This window comes from Natrix helvetica (genome assembly GCF_964273705.1).
Source record: "Natrix helvetica genome assembly, chromosome: 3".
NCBI classification, from domain to species: domain Eukaryota; kingdom Metazoa; phylum Chordata; class Lepidosauria; order Squamata; family Natricidae; genus Natrix; species Natrix helvetica.
In genome coordinates, this window is record NC_138549.1 from 6,718,356 (window position 1) to 6,738,267 (window position 19,912).

At 41.0% G+C, this 19,912-nt stretch overlaps 1 protein-coding gene across 2 annotated transcripts in view; it reads left to right on the forward strand.

Moving 5' to 3' along the window:
• Positions 1-4,187: 4,187 nt before the first annotated feature.
• Positions 4,188-19,912, forward strand: part of TDRD3 (tudor domain containing 3) — a 68,570-nt gene continuing 52,845 nt past the window's right edge. For both annotated transcript variants that reach the window (XM_081949480.1, XM_081949481.1), the window contains exons 1-2: positions 4,188-4,455; positions 15,806-15,890. In XM_081949480.1, the coding sequence (XP_081805606.1) occupies positions 4,412-4,455; positions 15,806-15,890 (129 nt within the window). In that variant the 5' untranslated portion in view covers positions 4,188-4,411. The remainder of the gene's footprint in view (positions 4,456-15,805; positions 15,891-19,912) is intronic.

Genomic DNA, 19,912 nt, shown 5'->3' on the forward strand with positions numbered 1-19,912 from the left:
TTCATAAGCCTGCTGTGTGAGAGAAAATCTTTGCCGGGGGCTGCTGGTGCTCCTAAGAAAGGGAATGTTTATCAGACATAAATATGATTGAACAGGTCCAGAGGTACTTCACGAGAAGAGTCCTCCACTCTTCTACTCACAATAAAATCCCCTATGCCACCAGGCTCCATGTTTTGGGCTTGGACAATCTGGAACTGCGCCGCCTGCGGTATGATCTAAGCACAGTGCACAAAATTGCCTGCTACAATGTCTTACCTGTCAATGACTTCTTCAGCTTCAACCTCAATAATACACGGGCAAACGATTGATACAAACTCAAGGTAAACCGTTCCAAACGCGATTGTAGAAAATACGACTTCAGCAACAGAGTGGTCAACGCCTGGAATGCTCTACCCGACTCTGTTGTTACATCCTCAAACCCTCACAGCTTCAACCTTAAGCTGTCTACCGTGGACCTCACCCCATTCCTAAGAGTTCCCTAAAGGTGGCATGCGTAAGCGCACCAGCGTGCCTACCGTCCCTGTCCTTCTGTCCCCATTTATTTGTATTCATTTCTTTCGTTCATGTCTTATGTTTATATTGATGCCTGCTATCTTGTACATGCTGACAAACTAATAAATGCAAATGCAAATACAAAAAGCCATGGGAGCCGGGTCAGCACAATGACACCCAGAGATTCTCGACTGAAGGAGGGATATAGTGGTGGGTTGATAACCGCTTTACTACTGGTTCTCTCGTGCGCATGTACAGAAGCGTCTGAGCAAGTGGGTGGAGCCTCCCACTACTCCATGGGGAATATCAGAATTATCTTCAAGTTTGGAAGGTAGTAAGACATTATTCGACTTTGCATACAGTTGTAAATACAGAGGCAAATGACTGATTGGTGTATTACAGATGTTTGGGGACATATTGTTTTTTCCAAAAAAAATTTCTTTTTTAAATACAACTTTATACATATTATAGGAACAAAGTGTTGACTGGATCTTTCCTTTTACATCCTCTCCTTTACATAACCCATTTTACATCACAGCTTGGTTTTCACTTTCAATTATTTTCTTCCATTATTTTCCATTTTTTATACTCCTTTTTTCTTGATACATTACATAATATCTTCAATTGCCCCTTCAAAAATTACACCAAACTACCACTTCGTATTTCTATATTAGTCTATTTTACTATAATCAATATCTATCCTCTACTTACGGTTTGACAGAGAGCATTTCTTTCAATTTTTTTCTACAATTAACAACATGCTATAATTACTTTATTTCTTAATTAGTTGCATAACAATACCAATCAAACTACTATTCCCTTTAATCTACTAATACAACTCTTTTTCCCCTTCTTCCTCTTTTACCCATTTTCTGTTGGCTCTCACAATCATGTTAATCATTTCCCCCCCTTCTCCCCCTTTCTCCTAACTTCTTTTCCTTTTTCCTGTTTTTTATGGTTATGGCATCTTTTCTTCACAGTGTCCATTTTTATTATTCTGGTACATTTCCCCAGGGTTTTCCCTGTTCTCCTCCTTTCCTTACTATCTTGTGGTTTCCTTTTTGGGAGGATCTCTGTTTGGGGACAGATTTAATGCAAGTGTTCTGGTCAGAGAAACTTGATTAGGAATTAGGAATAAATGTCGAAAAAAAGTTCTCCGTACATGGATATTTAGCTGCTCAGATACCACAACAGTCAAAAAAATGCCATAATTATGCCATTATGCCATCCCATATATATATTCCCTTAATGACTCATAGGAAAGGGGTGGAATACAGACTAAATAATATATCTGAGGCCTGATTGCCTGAGACCTGTGCAAAAAGCAAAGAGCTTTTTCAAAAGCTGCAATTTGCAAAGCACAGTAGGGGCAAAGCAAGCTCTCCTCAAAGTACTGAAGCGATGGTGTCTTTTTGAAGGCCACCTATGGCTTCAAAAGGAGGTTCTCCGCAGTCTATAGGTGACGGCGCATACCCGCCAGGACAGATGGGAGCCCCAGCAGAGCAAAGTCGCTGCTTGCGCATTCAAAGGGCTAATGCTTTGCTCCCGGCTCATGCATTTTGCAAGGACCTTCTTTCATCGCAACTGAATTAAAGTGTCCGACTCCTTCGTTTACTTATTTGATTCGTATCTCATTTTTTTGAACAGATTAACAGAGTTGGAAGGGGCCTTTTAGGTCATCCAGTCCAACCCCCCAAGCAGAAGACCCTACACCATTTCTAACAGTCTCTTCTTGAAAGTCTCAAATGATGAAGCTCCCACAACTTCTGAAGGCAACTTCTGTTCCATGGGTTTTGTAGGGAGTTAAAACCCACCCCTCTCCTAGAAAAATGAAATATCCTAGGAAATACTGAAAAGGCAGAATATTATATTTCCCTGGATGTGAAAAGGGAGAAAAATGTTTTAAAGACAGAGTAACTCTCTGCCGCTTCCTGCCCCAACCCCCTTTATCAATGAGCCATTAAAGCCTGAGCTAGTCTATTTTACATAATAAAGGTAGTATCAGCTTTTCACAGAAACTCATTACATGGCATTTGAGAACTCAACCAAACTTGGGATTCAAAACACAGCCTAGAGAGTTGCCCCTGCATGGCCCCATGGGAGTCTGACAACCAATCAGAATACATTTCTTACACAGGAACAGGAAACAGAGAGGTGGGGCTGAACAGAGTATAAAAAGCCCAGCAAGCCCCTTCCTTTCTTCTCTTCTTCTTCACCCAACATTGAAGCATGTGATCCACCTTTTCTGTTCAGGACTCAAGCCATGTGGTCCTGTCCACCATTAAACCATCTTTCCAAGCAGCCTCCATGTCTCCAGCGTCTTTTTCCCCACTTGGAGCTGAACCCAGAAGGACATTTCTTTCAACAGGTTGATTGTTCTTGCTGTCAAGAGAAAATTTCTCTTTATTTCCAGGTTGAATCTCTCCTTGATCAGCTTCCAGGTGCCTTGGAAAATAGCTTGACCCTGTCCTCTCTTTGACAGCCCCTCAAATATTGGAAGGTTGCTATCATGTCTCCCCTGGTCCTTCTCTTCACTAGACTAGCTATGCTCAGTTCCTGCAACTGTTCATCATATGTTTTAGCCTCCAGTCCCCTAATCATCCTGGTTGCTCTTCTCTGCATTTTTTCCAGAGTCACATTGGAAACATGGAGACTGCTTGGAAAGATGGTTTAATGGTGGACAGGACCACATGGCTTGAGCTCCTGAACAGAAAAGGGGGACCAGATGCTTCCAGATGTTGGGTGAAGAAGAAGAAAAAAGAGAAGGGGCTTACTGAGAGTCCCTGAGTTTTTTATACTTTCTGTTCGCCCCCACCTCTGTTTTCTGTTCTTGTGTAAGAAATGAATTCTGATTGTTTGTCAGACTCCCATGGGGCCATGTAGGGGAAAATCTGTAGGCTGTGTTTTGAGTCCAGGTTTGGTTGAGCGTTGCTTCTTCCCAGGTGCCTTGTAGTGAGATGGCTAAAGGGCAAATACTATCATGCCTTAATCCCATAGCCCTGGAGCTGAATGGGGGAGATCTTTGTTACGTAGAATGGACTGGCTTAGGCATTTTAATGGCCCATTGACGAAGGTGGGGGCTATTAAGAGTGAGTCTGCTTCCTGCCTAAAAACATGTTTCTGATCCAGGGTATATAATATTGTGCCTTTTCAATATTTCCCAGGATATTTCATTTTTCTAGAAGAGGGGTGGGTTTTTACCTTCCTGTGTTGGATCTTGGGTGAGGGGCTGCTTGTTCTAATCCTATCATTCTGCTTTTCTTAGCTGTCAAACTTCCCTGCAACGAGATTCGAAAGAAGAGGGGTTTAAAAAAAAAACCTTGCATGCAGCAAATAGTGGGGAAAAAATAACTAGATAGAACCATCAAAAAGCCTGATTTCAAGGTTTTTTCCTGCGGATCCAGCTTCCATTTCTGCTTGCTTTTTCCACTATTTGCTGGGTCCGCAGAAAAAAAATAACCAGCTTTTTTTTTTAGGTGGTTCTGGTTGCTTTTCCCACTTATTCGCTGCCTGCAGGATTCTCTTGCATGCTCTTCTATGCAAGATTCAGGATTCTCTCCGCAGGCTATTCCATGCTGCAAGAACAGGCGCCGTTCCGCCAGGATCCGCCAGGGGCACCCGCGCTCCAGGCTCACCTGCCCGCCCGCCCGCCAGATAAGGAGACTCTGAGTTCCGTGCGGAAGTCGGCAAAAGGGAGGCTGCGCGCGTGCGCGCACAGGCTGGCGTCGGACTTCCGGCAGCTTGAGCGAGGCCGAGGGGGGCAGGGGCTCTCCCTCATCCTCCCCACACTTTTTTTTTTTTAAGAAGTAACTTGCCGAGGAGAGGAAACGCTTTCGGGATTGACCCTCTCCGGCCGCCGTGCCTCGGTTTTCCTAGGTGGGGAGGGGAGGGAGGAGCGGGAGGTGGCGGCGGCGGCGCCATGGCTGACGCGGCGGCGGCCGCGACCCTCTCCGAGTCCGGCTGGTAAGTTTCCCGAGGCCGGAAGGTCTCCGTGGCCGGTTTGGGAGGCTGTCGGACGGACGGTTCGCTCTCCGGACGGACGGTACCTTGGTTCCGTGGCCGCGAGGGCCGCTGCTCTCTGGGGAGTGGGGGGGGGCACGAGCGGGAGGTCAGCGAAGCTAAGCAGGGTCGGCCCTGGCCCGCCCTTGGACGGGCGACCACCATGAAAGGCCGCCTCCCTTCCTGAGGGTGCGAGTGTGTTGTGTTTTTATACACACAAAACCCTCCCAAACAATGTGCGTTGTGTTTCTGGGCCGTTTCTGATTTCTCCCATTAGTTGCATCCCAGAAAGCCTTCCAGTGGAACATGGGCGACAAGAGGCCATCAATTGCATCCTAGGGATGGGGAAGGGAGACCACGGGGAGATGCCAGGGAGGAGGAATTCTCGGTTTCTCGGAAGGAGAAGGCAGGACGGGATAATAAAATATAACGACAGAGCCAAATGTGTGTTAACGTGGGTTGAGCTCTTTCAAATTGTGTTGCATTTAAAATATAATATAGGCAATTGCGTGTTAATGTGGGTTGCACCCTTTTCAGTTGTGTTGCATTTTAATATAACATATAATAATATAATATAGCCAAATGCGTGTTAATGTGTGTTGAGTTTTATAAAACATACTAGAGCCAAATGCTTGTTAATGGGGGTTGCGCTCTTTCAATTTGTTTTGCATTTAATATAATATAAAATATAATATAGCCAAATGCTTGTTAATGTGTGTCGCACCCTTTCCAGTTGTGTTGTATATAATATAATAATAATATATAATAAATATAATATAAAATATAAAATAAATATAATATAATATATAGGCAATTGTGTGTTAATGTGGGTCGCACTCTTTCCAGTTGTGTTGTATTTTAATATAACATATAATAATATGATATAGCCAACTGCGTGTTAATGTGTGTTGTGTTTTATATAATACACTAGAGTCAAGTGCACGTTAATGGGGGTTGCGCTCTTTTTAATTGTGTTGCATATAGTAATATAAATATAATATAATTAATACAATACAGTACAATAATATACTAGAGTCAAATGTATGTTAGTGTGGGTTGCACTCTTTTAAATTGTGTTGCATATAATATAATATATAATATAATATAATAAATACAATATACTAGAGCCAAATGCTTGTTAATGTGTGTTGTATTTTATATAATATACTAGAGCCAAATGCATGTTAATGTGTGTTGTGCTCTTTCCAGTTGTTGTGTTGCATTTTATATAATATAATCTAATAGGAGCCAAATGCACATTGATGCATGTTGCACCCTTGTTGTGTTGCATTTTATATAATATAACGATAGAGTCAAAATGTATATTGTTGATGTGTGTTGCACCCTTTCCTTTTGTGTTGTGATCTCAATTTCAGAGCCCCCCCGGTGCTACGCACTTTTAACAACGCTGTGAACATTAGCCTCTTTTTTCCAAATGGCTTTTGATTTACGGGTGAGGATTTGCGATAATGGAGCCAAACTGGAGGCCTGCATCCCAACCTCTGGGACTCACCAAATTGCGAAAAGCTTTCAGGATGTATTTAAAGGGCTACGTAAACTGAAAGCTTTTAACCAAATGCATCTCTTCCTGGGAAGGCAAAGAAGGGAACGGCCATCCTAGGAAAGGCGACACGGCTTTCAAGGATGGAGAAAACACATATATTGACTTGGGTGTCTTTGGAAAGGCATATATATGGGGCTGGGATGGGAGACCACAGTGTTGGGGAGTAGGGGGAGATGCCAGGCATATTTTTAAAATATATGTATATGAGTGTGTGTGTGTATATATATATGTATGTGTGTGATATGTATGTATATATGTGTATGTATGTATGTATATATACACACACACACATATATATATATGCATACACACACACGCACATACTCAAGGGACACAGTGGCTTAGTGACTCTGAGCTTGTCGAACAGAAAGGTTGGCAGTTCAGCGGTTCGAATCCCTAGTGCCGCATAATGGAGTGAGCTCCCGTTTCTTGTTCCAGCTTCCGCCAACCTAGCAGTTCAAAAGCATGTAAAAAAATGCAAGTAGAAAAACAGGGACCACCTTTGGTGGGAAAGTAACAGCGTTCCGTGCACTTTCGTTGTTTGGTCATGCCGGCCACATGACTATGGAGAAGTCTTTGGACAGCGCTGGCTCTTTAGCTTTGAAACAGAGATGAGCACCGCCCCCTAGAGTTGGGAACGACTAGCACACAAGTGCAGGGGAACCTTTACATTTACTTTATATACACACACACATACAATCAGTGCATCAGTTGCTTGACAGTAACCACAATAAACCTATGCTTTGGCTAAACAAATCCTCATACACACCGTGAATATATTCAGTTTGGCTAAGTAGCTATAAATGGGTAATATGTCAGAAAAAAAACTAGCTTTTCTGGTTTAAACATCTTCCTCAGAAACAAAAACAGTGAAATTACACTAGATTACTGATTAACAGTTGGAAGGGCCCTTGTAGGTCATGTAGTCCAACCCCCCCTCCCCCAAATGGTGTAGGAGGCCCTACACAATTTCTGACAGATGGCAGTCCAATCTCTTCTTGAAAGCCTCCAGTGTTGAAGCTCCTACAGCTTCTTAGAGCAACGTCTGTTCCATTGGTTGGTTGTTCTAACTGTCAGAAAATTTCCCCTTATTTCTAGGTTGAATCTCTCCTTGTTCAGTTTCCATCCATTATTCCTTGTCTGGCCTTCAGGTGCCTTGGAAAATAGCTTGACCCCTTCCTTTCTGTGGCAGCCCCTCAAATGTTGGAAGACTGCTCTCATGTCTCCCCTGGTCCTTCTCTTCACTAGACTAGCCAGGCCCAGTTCCTGCAACCGTTCTTCATGTTTTAGTCTCCAGTCCCCTCATCATCCCTATTGTTGTTCTCTGTACTTTTTCCAGAGTCTCAACATCTTTTTTGTAGTATGGTGACCAAAACTGGGTACAGTACTCTAGGTGTTGTCTTACCAAGGCTTTATAGAGTGGTATTACTCTCTCACTTGATAATCATTAGATATTAGTATCTTTCATTTATAACTACTTACATTTTTATGCAGAACTTTTAAATCCAGCAATGTAACTTCATTTCATGTGGCATTCTTTGTTATAGATAAATAGCTGTCAAATTATTATATAAAATGTTATTAAATACATAAATAGTATCCACAAATAGCTCCAAAATAGTAGAACAAATCATATTTTTGTTTAAACAATCTATAGCTATAATACTGAAATATAAACTAGTTTTCAGCTCTTCTTGGGTTAAGAAAGAAGATTGTTTAATTTAAAAAAAATATATTTATTCCACTGTCTCCGACTCTCTGCTGCACATCTTTGTACTATAGTTCTTGTGATTTCTATATCCTTGCAATTTATGTCCTATTAGCCATGGCATTAAATTTAAGTGAATGTGGATTTAAATGGCATCCACAGAACGCCACAATAATATTGTTTAGACAACTTATGGCTGGATCTAATGCTCACCTGTTGAGGATTCTGATTAGATATATTTTAATTAGCTTTGTTTTTTGATGTGGTCTTGAAATTGTAGATTACTTTGATGGGGAACAACTCTTTGAAATACCTTCCAATACCTTTTCTGTGTGAAATTGCTGTAATTTCACTCTTTGTAACTTTCTGGACTTCATACTGACTCCAATCCTTTCTTGCAGCAAAGGCTCCAGATGTGCTTGATGGATAGAGTTTATAAGTAGATTAGCCGCTAAGATAGCAGTTTCTGAATAATATGGGCTGGCTGATTGCAGGGTATAAATCCCTTCCATTCCCCACCAATTAGTTAGTACGGAAGAAACTGAGAAGCAAAACGTCTTTAAAAAAAAAGTAACAAAAGCCCAGTGGCCTTTAAAATGAAAGCATTTTTGGGACAACCATGACCAGGATGAATGAGAACCTCGATAGAGGTTGTTGTTGTTAGTTGCGAGCAACTAACAACCAACGTTCCTACAGGCCTTCCTGTCCTCTACCATCCTCTGGAGTCTATTTAAGTTCACGCCGACTGCTTCGGTGACTCCATCCAGCCACCTCATTCTCTGCTGTCTCCTTCTTCTTTTGCCCTCAGTCTTTCCCAGCATTAGGCTCATCTCCAGGGAGTCCTTCCTTCTCATTAGGTGGCCAAAGTACTTGAGTTTCCTCTTCAGGATCTGGCCTTCTAAAGAGCAGTCAGGGTTGATCTCCTCTAGGACTGACCAGTTGGATCGCCTTGCAGTCCAAGGGACTCGCAGGAGTCTTCTCCAGCACCACAGTTCAAAGGCCTCCATTCTTTGGTGCTCAGCCTTCCTTATGGTCCAAATTTCACAGCCATCCATTGCAACTGGGAAAACCGTAGCCTTGACTAAACACACTTTTGTTGGCAGGGTGATGTCTCTGCTTTTTAGTACGCTGTGTAGATTTGCCATAGCTTTCCTCTGCAGGAGCAAGTGTCTTAATTTCTTGGCTGCCGTCCTGATCTGCGATGATCTTGGAGCCCAAGATAGATGTTAGACACAACCATCTTTCATAGCAATGGATTAAAATGTAATCCGTTTGATCAGGAGTTATTGGTGAGAATGAAGGTGGAGTTGGTTTTAAGGGGTCTGTCTCATTTGACTAGGGTTGTGTTATCTATAAAAATTTAAAAGCTTGACCAGAAATTCAGATTGTAATAAATATTCATTTATTGAATCTTTTTGGGGGCAGAAGTCCATTCGAGGACTTCTCAGAACCTTGGACAGCATCCAGCAGGAGACACTAAAGTAATCCTCGACTTACGACCACAAGTGAGCCCAAAATATCTGTTGTTAAGCAAGACAGAAAAATCAATATCCCCCATTTTATGACCTTGCTTTCCGTAATTGTTAAATGAATCACTGCAGTTAAGTTAGTAACCTGGTTGTTAAGTGAATTTACCCCCACTGACTTTGTTTGTCACATGACCCCCGGAAAATACAACCCACATAGATACGAGTCGGCGGCCAAGCGTTTGAGTTTTGATCCCATGACAGTGGGGAAGGCTGCGACGGTCATAAGTGTAAAAAATGGTCATTGCTGTCACAACTTTGAACCATCACTAAACGAACTGGACTGCCTATCCCAGGGGTGTCCAAACTTGGGAACTTTAAGACTTGTGGACTTCAACTCCCAGAATTCCCCAGCCAGCATGGCTGGCTGGGGAATTCTGGGAGTTGAAGTCCACAAGTCTTAAAGTTCCCAAGTTTGGACACCCTTGGCGTATCCCATTCAAATCTTCTGGCTAAAGATTTTATAGGACAAATGGAAATAACTGCGCTTCAGAAAACATGGGGAAATGGTGGCACTTTCTGTACAATAGAGGGAACTCTAATGCCAGCAGTACTCCTATGCATGCCCATGCACAAGTGTGTAAGCATGTCTACGAATTTATCCAGTGGAAAGACACTTAAGAGCGTTTAGCTGGGTTATTTGCTCCGTGCGAGGGTGAACAGAACTATCGGGGTGAATTTAAAAAGTAGAGCAAAGTTTTACACTTTATGAAGCCCCGTTCCAAGTCATCCAGGTACTCCTTGACTTACGACCAGTGGTGGGAGTTGAATAACTTAACAACCAGCTCTCTGGCTGGGTTGGCGTGGCCGGTTGGTCATGTGACTGGGTGGGGGATGTCACTCATCATACCCAGCCCTGCCTCCTGGCCACTTGCCTCAAAGACTGAGGTAGGATTCAGACAGTTGGGGTTAATCCCACCACTGGCTGGCCCCGCCCCACCTGTTTCGGCTGGGTTTTTGGGCCGTTTTTTGGGTGGTTTGTGGCCTGGAAAATAGGCCGAAAAATTAGCAGGGACTTGGGCCGGCTAGTGGTGGGATTTGCCGGTTTGCCGAACTATGCAGAACCTTAATTACCGGTTCGCCCGAACCGGCAGCAGCGCACCTCTGCTTACAAGTGAGCGCAAAACGCCTGTTGATAAGCAAGACAGTTGTTCAGGGAGTTTTCTTCATTTTATGACCTTTCTTGCTGCCGTTGTTCACCGAGTCCCCCACAGTTGTTACGTTAATAACACTGTTGTTAGGGCTTTCCCTTTGGACTTTGCTTGTCGGAATGTCACAAAAGGGGATCACATGACATTGCAACGGTCATAAATACGGGTCAGTTGCCAAGTGTCTGAATTTTGATCATGAGACTAGGGGAGGCAGCAGTGGTCGGAAGTGTGAAGAACACTTTTTTTCAGTGGCGTGGTTTTGAACGGTCACTTACAATGAGTTGTAAATTGGGGACCATGTGTAGAGAGTGTCTGGCTAAGTAGTATATATACATGCCTCCCTGGAGAAGAAATAGAAGTTTTACTCCATCTCCTTGGTGTTTCTTTTTTTGATACCTGCATGGACCAAGAATAGAGTCGGGAATGTGGGATCCTTAACTCTCTCTGGGCTTGGTTATTTTCTTGCAGTCATTTCATTACCAAACTAGGGAACCTCATCAGTGCTACAAGGGAGTTGGAGAAAATTGGGAATATTAGAAAGATTGTGATGCCATTCTTCTTTAGTGGTCACTTTATGTCAATATTATTGAATATATGTTGTTCAACTATAGCAGTGATACGCTTGTCAGGGCCGCTCTCCAGAAAAGGCAAACGTCCGGGTTCTAGCACGCATTTGCGCCCAGCCATCAATTGGCCAGAGCTCATGCGCACGACGGTTTTCAGCATTGCTGCGTGCACGAAGTGATCGCACTCCAAAAAACCTGAACTTCTAGCATGCATGCGCGCCCAACCATCAGTTGGCCGGTGCGCTTGCATAAGGCAGTGTTCAGCATTGCCGCGCGCGAGAAGTGATTGTGCTCCAGAAATCTGAACTTCCGGGTTCTGGGCGCATGCTCGCCCGACAATCAGCTGGCCAGTGTGCATGCATGCACCTGTTTTCGGCAGTGCCACGTGCACAAAAACAACTGATTGTCATGCGCACCAGAAACCCAGAAGACAAACAGGCAAGAGCGCCATGCGTGCCAGGCGACATGGCTCTCGCATGCCACTTTGGGCATGCGTGCCATAGGTTCGACTTCACGGAACTATAGGGTTGCGTTTCTGAATGGCGCTTAGAGAACCCCCAAAAACCCAACAATTGATTTATCAGGCTTATTTGCTGCTTTACTTATAATTGACTCTAAGCATGATCAGTGTCACTTATATTTGATTAGATCTACATAAGATCAGAAAAAAACAAATGAAAAAGAAAAAAAACGGAGAAGACTGTATTTAAGAAAGAAAATTGTTAAGTCTAGAAGAGAAATCTCTCTTTACTGTTTTTATTATTCATCTGGGTTGATCGTACATGCTAAAATCCTAAAACCAAGTTAGCACAACAATTGCCGTTTTCTCTCATAACATGCTCTGTCCAGACAAATAAGCTTTTATTCAGCTTGATTAATAAGCTTATATTCAGCTTGATTCGTACATGCCAAGATCATGATTGGAATCCTACCACCACCAACAAACTACATAATGCGATTTCAACCTAAATTAGTATGTGATTAAAAAAACATCTCACAAATAGCCAATCAGTGAAAGTTTCACGCATTGAAAAAAATTGACATATTTCTATATCTGTAATAATGGTCATATTTAAATGTATTGTTGATCTGCACTTATAACATTAATGGAAATCAGTGGTGAGATGTATTTGGTATTTTCTATGACTGCCATTTTTTTTCCTTTGCATTTATAATCTAGCTTGATAGAAGAATCATTAAGTTATTGAAACCTTGAGCCCTGTTTTATGGGCCCATTAAAACTATTGCTTTCCTGTAGAAAATGATTTTTGTTCCTTTTAAGTGTCCTTCCCAGATGCCATCATAACAGCGAATGCCAAGTAAAAACAGTAAACTGTAATGTAATTCCATTTCTCTGTCTCTCTCCCTGAAGTGGTGAAATTGCTATTTTGAGGACAACTGTATTTCTGTCTGGCAATACATTGGTTTTGTGTTCCTCGAAATTGTCTTATTCCATATAAGCAGGGGTGGGTTCCTGCCAGTTCTAACCTCTCCTATAGAAGAGGTTCCACAAATCTACAGTGCTGTTTAGAACCGGTTCCAGCTCCCTCCCCGCGCCCGTCCGCACATCATCAAGATGAAGAGCGAGAGGAGGAATTCTGGGAGTTGAAGTCCACAAGTCTTAAAGCTGTCAAGTTTGAACACCCCTGGGTTTTTTTTTCTAAAGGGTTAGGGGTGCAAAGGTCTTGTAACTTGACAGCTTTAAGACTTGCGTGCTTCAAATGCCAGTTTCTGAGCCAACATTTTGGTTGCTAAGAAAGAGCGTTGTTAAGTGAGTTTCACCACATTTTATAAGTTGGCCATGCCCACCCGGTCACATGGCTGGCAAGCCACTCCCACCCGGTCACATGGCTGGCAAGCCACTCCCACAAAGCAGGCCACACCTACAGAAGAAGTTCTAAAAAATGTTGAAACCCACCACTGCATATCAGATAGTTTATCCAAAGCAAACAAATTTGTTTTGTTTGTTTGTTTTATTTTTATTGGATTTATATGCCACCCTGAGTCCTTTGGGAGAAGGGCGGCATATAAATCCAATAAAAACAAAACAAACAAAACAAATTTGTTTACTGCTTTTACTTGTGTTCTAAGAATTTCAATGCTTCCTTATAACGAAGAGAAAGACTAATGATAGCAGTCTTCCAATATCTGAGGGGTTACCACAAAGAAGAGGGGGTCAACCTATTTTCCAAAGCACCTGAAGGTAGGACAAGAAACAATAGATGGAAACTAATCAAGGAGAAAACCAACCCTAGAAATAAGCAGAAATTCCCTGACAATTGGAACAATTAATCAGTGGAATGACTTCCTCCAGAAGTTATGGGTGCTTCAACGCTGGAGGTTTTTAAGAAGGGATTGGACAACCATTTGTCTGAAATGTGTTTGAATATTAGTAGCTCGGGTTGGTAGTTAGGCTGTTGGTTTGAGTGCCAAGCTTGACAATTTGGTTACAAACATTTCATCACCATTTGAGGAGACATCATCAGTGCGTTTTGAGTTATGCTCAACTGTCAAAACACAGGCCTTTATATACCTTTTTATGAGATGCAATTTAGTCTGAATGTTGTTTGTTTGGATATTTCTGAGTCTTAAGATATTTGAGTCAACAAACAACATTCAGACTAATTTGCATCTCATAAAAAGATAACTAAAGACAGATAGACGAACACAACTCAAAGCGCACTGACGAGGTCTCCTCGAATGGTGACGAAATGTCCGCAGCCAAATTGCCAAGCTTGGAGCTCAAACCAAAAAGCCTAAGCATTTACCTAAAATGATATAGTATTTCTTACTTGAGTAGGTTGGGCTGGAAAACCTGCAAGGTCTCTTCCAACTCTGTTAATCTGACCTTTGTTTTTGTTTTTCCCATTGTCCTTTTTAATTTTATGGATTTCTTCCTCTTTCTACCTTATTCTTAATAAGGAAAAGAGCTGAATTCATCTTAATTTCTCCCATCCTTAGAGCACTCGATGCTTATATTCCTTAGAAGTGGGTAGAAGTAACCAATCAAATAGTTTTGGTAACTTGTACCAAACTCTTTTCCTGTGTAATCTTTTCTTTGCGATGAAGGCTAATAATGTTTAGTTTACGAGCACTTCGATAAAATACGTTTTCATGTTTACACTCAATTTTTCTGTTGCTTTTTTTTTTTACTGACCACTCTCTTAGGTTTTAAACTGTTACATGCTTAAATTATAGGGCATGCAAAATGCTATTTATATGTCTGGAAACTTAATTTGAAGCTTCTTATATTTTCTCACTACTGCTTGTCCTCATCTGGGGTTGAACAAATTGGCAAATGTCATTATTCCTGTTGGAGCTATTACTGTTTTTCAGCTTTTACTAAAATGGAGCTGTATGCTATACAAAACATATTTATGAAGTGCCACTTGTGCTACAATACTCTGCATTGTTGGCCCTTAACAATTGTATAAATCTAACACCACTGGCTTTACCGCTAACAGTGTTGATGAATTGCCGACTACATTTACATCAGCCCGTTTCTGATTTAAAGCTGTATCTCTTCTGTTATTTGCTCTAAATTTAAATCAGTAAATTTAAATTTAAATCAGCCAGTGGTTAAAAACGAAGCATTTATTCTTGGATCTTACAAGAGCCACTTGGGTGTGGTTATTAAGCTGCTGTCTTAGATACCAGGAGACTCTTGAGTTCTAGTCTTATCTTGGCATGAAAACTCTTTGGGTGACTTTGGGTCAGTCACCAGGGGATGGTGAGTTTTAGTCCTACCTTAGGCATGAAAGTCAGCTGGGTGACTTTGGGCCAATCACTAGGAGACGGTGAGTTCTAGTCCTACCTTAGGCATGAAAGTCAGCTGCGTGACTTTGGGCCTAGGAGATGGTGAGTTCTAGTCCTACCTTAGGCAGGAAAGCCAGCTGCGTGACTTTGGGCCTAGGAGACAGTGAGTTCTAGTCCTACCTTAGGCAGGAAAGCCAGCTGCGTGACTTTGGGCCTAGGAGACGGTGAATTCTAGTCCCACCTCAAGCATGAAAACCGACTAGGTGTCTTTGTGCTAGTTACTCTCTCTCAGGTTAGCAAATATCTTCCATTTCCATTCAGGCTTTGAAGTAAATTCATTTTCTGCCTTCCGATTAATGATTGACATTTTCCATGGCTGAGATGAGAAGCCTAGTGTTAACTTTGGTCTAGATCTGTAACTCATTCACCGTTTTCTCCTTTATGTGGCTAATTGCCAATAACCAATTTTAAGGCATAGTCTGAGGGGAATGGAACAAATTGATGCAGTTTAAAACCTTGGATCTCAGCATCCAACATTATTGGAGTCCCTTCGGGGAGAGGGGGCGGTCTAGAAATCGAATAAAATAAATAATAATAATAATAATAATTATCCCTGGATCAGTTGGAAGACAAGCAGGAAGTGGAAAGCCACTTTTGAAACTGGACAAAAGGAAACTGTTTTCTTTAGTTGTTAAAAGAAGAACCCAAACCCATAATTTCAAAAGCTAATAATGACTAAAGTTATAAAAACTATGTATACATTAGTTCTTTTTTAAAAATTGGGAGTCTTATTATTCATGAGATACTGGTATCTTATGGAATGGAGAGGTGTGTTAAAACGAGGCTTTTTGGGAAGTGCTAAGAACTTTATAAATGGAAAATTGGGCTGCATCAGACAATTCCTGCTCTCCATTGCCTATTGAATGATTATTATCTAATGTACAGCTCTGATTAAAACAGCATTTTGCAATTACTGGATTGTTCGTCTGAATTTCTAATAAACTTAACTGAAGTTCTGGTTTTTTCTCCCCCCCTTTAAATAGGTATCTGTCAGATGAAGGGATTGAGGCTTGCACAAACTCATCTGAAAAAGTCAACATCAATGATATTATCCTGATTGCACTTAATGTAGGTACAATTTGCGAAATTTTAAAACGTATACTTGTTAGTTAGATTTTTAAATACACTAACTAGCTCTAAAAATGAAAATGTTCTACGATTGTTATTTTATTTTTCCTTTGACAAACATTGATTAGCCTTCTGTTTTGTATTGTTCAAAGTTACACCCTCTGGTTAGTCATGTATTGTTTGTAATTAAATATAAAGCTATATTAAGTGAAGAGATATTTTTTTAGAGAGGGAGGCAGGCAATCAATCAATCAGAATAGAGCTGGAAGGGACATTGGAAGTCTTCTAGTCTAACCCCCTGCTCAAGCAGAAGATCCTGTACCATTTCAGACAAGTGACTGTCCAGTCTCTTAAAAACCTCCAGGAAGAAAGGGAAGGAGGGAGAATAGGAAGAATAGAAAGGGAACAATAAGGGAGAGGAAAACTGGAAGGAGGGAGGGAGAGAGAATAGGAGTAATAGGAAGGGAACAATAAGGGAGAGGAAAACTGGAAGGAAAGGAGGGAGGAAGAATGAATAGGAAGGGAGCTATACAGAAGAAGGAAGGGGAGGAAGCACAGCCCAACTCTGATTTCTGTTTAGAATTTCTTTAGAAGTACATATTGAAATTTTGCTTCATCTAGCTAAAGGACAAAGGTCAAAGTATATGTCAGTGTACTTTATTTTATCTCCTGTGTTTAGTAGGATACAAATAATAGTCTGTTAGATTGCAAGGTGATTACTAGATTACAGATAACAATTTGCCTAGAATGTCAATAATCTTAGGATAAAACTGGTTACACTTTAGTTTTACTTGTGTCATATTGGTCTAAATTGTTCATGTCAAAACTGCTACCGTCTTTATTATTAAGGAGGGTACCTGTAGAATGGGGGCAGCTAAGGATAACCCACACAGTCCTCACTTTCTCTACTTATTAAAACATTTTATGGAAGCTTTGATTGTCCAAAACCATAACGGATCACAGGAGACAATATCTTTGGGGCCATCTGGTGACGTTCTTGATATCTGGAAGATTTGAATGTTGACCATAGGAGGAGTAAATGATTAAAAAAAAATAGCAAATGACAGGGAAAAGAGAAAAGTAGAAACTTTTTTTTTGTAAATTCTGTGAATTTAAGAGAAACAGAACGTACGTAATAGAGCAGAATAAAAGATCTGGAGTGGATTTTATTGAGACACGTGATAAAGTGAAAGTGGTGATTTAATTATAATTAAATCCATTCTTATACCGAAGTGGCAGACGAATGAATATCTGTTTAAAAGCACGAGTGGTTTGAGTGCTTATGAAGAATATAGGAATTACAAGGATGATGAGAAGTTCAGAATGTGAAACACCATTCTTTGATAGTGTCAGAAGTGGAGGGAAATAGACAACGAAGGCAAACAAAGAAGCTTATTGTTTTAAAAAAAATAAAAATAAAAGCCTAGTCTAAAGTAGAATTTTGCAAGAAGAGAAAGTATAAGTTCCTATTTGAAAAAAAGTCACAAGATAGATTTCCAAATGGCAAGTGGTAAAACATACAATTACATGAAAACTGGTGGAACACACAGTAAAATAACCGATGATAGGTTGAAACAAACAAAATGTTAAAAAGTTAGGGCATTTATGTAGTTACTTACCGAGCACATCTAAATTATATTAAAGTAAACCAAAATATCTTTACAATCCCCAAGGCATGTCACAACTTTTGACCACTTCTTACTGTTTGGAAATTGAAAGTTGAAAAATTTGACACGCCCAAATTAATTGTGTATGTAAGTAAAAACTGAAGTTTTCATAGTAAAGAACCGCACCTTCTGTTTATATTTTCTATTTTCATGTTACTAGCTGTTGCACATCCCGAGTATTGTGTTACCTAGTAATTTCTGAATGCTTTTCTTTAAAAAAAATGTTTAGCACTAAAAACTACAGAATTAAATTACTGTAACCAAAATAAGGTTTGAATTTTTAAAAATGATCTATATCCTCAAAACACTTGCAATTTTCTGTCCAGCATGATGCTTACATGGTTGAAAGTGATCTGTTAGGGGAAAAAACAATCCATTAAACATTGACCAAATTTGAATCCATTTTCTTCTTCATTATTGAGTTTTTCAAAACTCTTCATTGTCAATGTTTCATCTAGTAAGATTTCCTAAACTCTTATAAACCATGCATCTCATGAAAAATGTGTTTTTAATTGGGCACTGCTTTGCAATAAGAAATTTGCAGCTAACGGGATGAACTGAACCTATTTCTGATGTTGCATTGATTTATATGTCTTTAGAAATAGGGCAATAAACCAAGACCTTCCTGGTTTACAGATTCAAATTTGATCTGTTAAGTTTAGCCGAAGATTTATTTTCATGTTTTTTTTACTATTATAATGTGAGTTCCTTCAATATTTATTTGCCTATTTTTGAAGGGCACGGAGGAAATATCCATTATTCAAAGCATATTTTCATCCAGAGATCCTTAAAACCTTCAACACTGTTTACTGTCTTGTTTTGACAGGCGAAATGAGGGGGGATAGATATTTATGAACTTACTTGTCACTATGTGGAAAATTAAAATAGGAGAAGAGCGGTATCCTAAGATCCTTTCAAGTCCTTTAATATTATTATTATTATTCAGAATTGTCTGAGGAGTTCTGTCCAATAGGTTTCCTCCTCATTTCTCGCTGACCATCTTCTCTTGTTCTTCCTAAAATGTTCTCCCAGTTTGTCGCAGGAAACACTTCTTTGCAGTGGGTTTGCTTCTTTCTAACGCTGAAATTAGAAGATACTTAAAAAGATGTTGAGACTCTAGAAAAAGTGTAGAGAAGAGCAACCAAGAGGATTAGGGGACTGGAGATTAAAACATGCGATGCACGGTTGCAGGAACTGGGCATGGCTAGTCTAGTGAAGAGAAAGACCAGAGGAGACATGATAGCAAGTCTTCCAATATTTGGGGGGCAGCCACAGAGAGGAGGGGGTCAACCTGTTTTCCAAAACACCTGAAGGCCAGACAAGGAATAATGGATGGAAACTGATCAAGGAGAGATTCAACCTAGAAATCAGGAGAAATTTCCCGACGGTGGGAGCAATCAACCCATGGAACAGAAGTTGCCTTTGGAAGTTGTGGGAGCTTCATCACTGGAAGCTTTCAAGAAGAGACTGGACTGTCATCTGTCAGAAATGGTGTAGGGTCTCCATATGACCTACAAGATCCCTTCCAACTCTGTTAATCTTCCTGATTCATGAGGTTACAAAGATCTTGGTTTATCAACCAGCTTATCGCAGGTGCTGATATGGGCTGAGAGGCAATGATTGGCCCCAGGTCCCCTAAGCTGGCTTCTATGCCCATGGGTCTCCTAGTCCCCAACCTTATGTACAGATAAGATAGTCTTCAACTTATGACTGGTTGTTCAGTGACTGTCTAACGTTATGGCAGATGTCAAAAAAGACACTTAGAAGCTGGTTTTGACGTTCCAACATCTGCCTCAGTGTGGTGACATGGCAGAATTATGGATGTTTGGCAGCCAGTCCCACATGCACGGCCACTCACAGCACCCTGCAGTCACGTGACCACGAATTATGGTGTATTTTGCACAAATCAGCTTTTCGTTCTAGCTCCCTACAAAAAGCCCCATATCAAACTAGAGGTTCAGTAAAGAAAGGTGGTAACAGTGATTGATAGCTGTCATTGTGTGGTTCAGTTGCGATTATAACTCAGTCAGAATAGGTCCTGGAAGGAACATTGGCGGTCTTCTAGTCCTCTGCTCAAGCAGGAGACCAGACCCTAGACCATTTCAGACAAGTGACTGTCCAGTTTCTTCTTAAAAGCATCTAGTGATGAAGCACCCACAACTTCTGGTGGCAAGCAGTTCCACTGGTTAATTTGTCCGCACTGTTCGGAAGTTTCTCCTTAATTCTCCTAATTCCTTGATTAGCTTCCATCCATTGTTTCTTGTCCTGCCTTCTGGTGCTTTGGAAAATAAGTTGACCCCCCTAATCTTTGTGGCAACCTCTCAAATACTGGAATACAGCTATTATGTCCCCCTT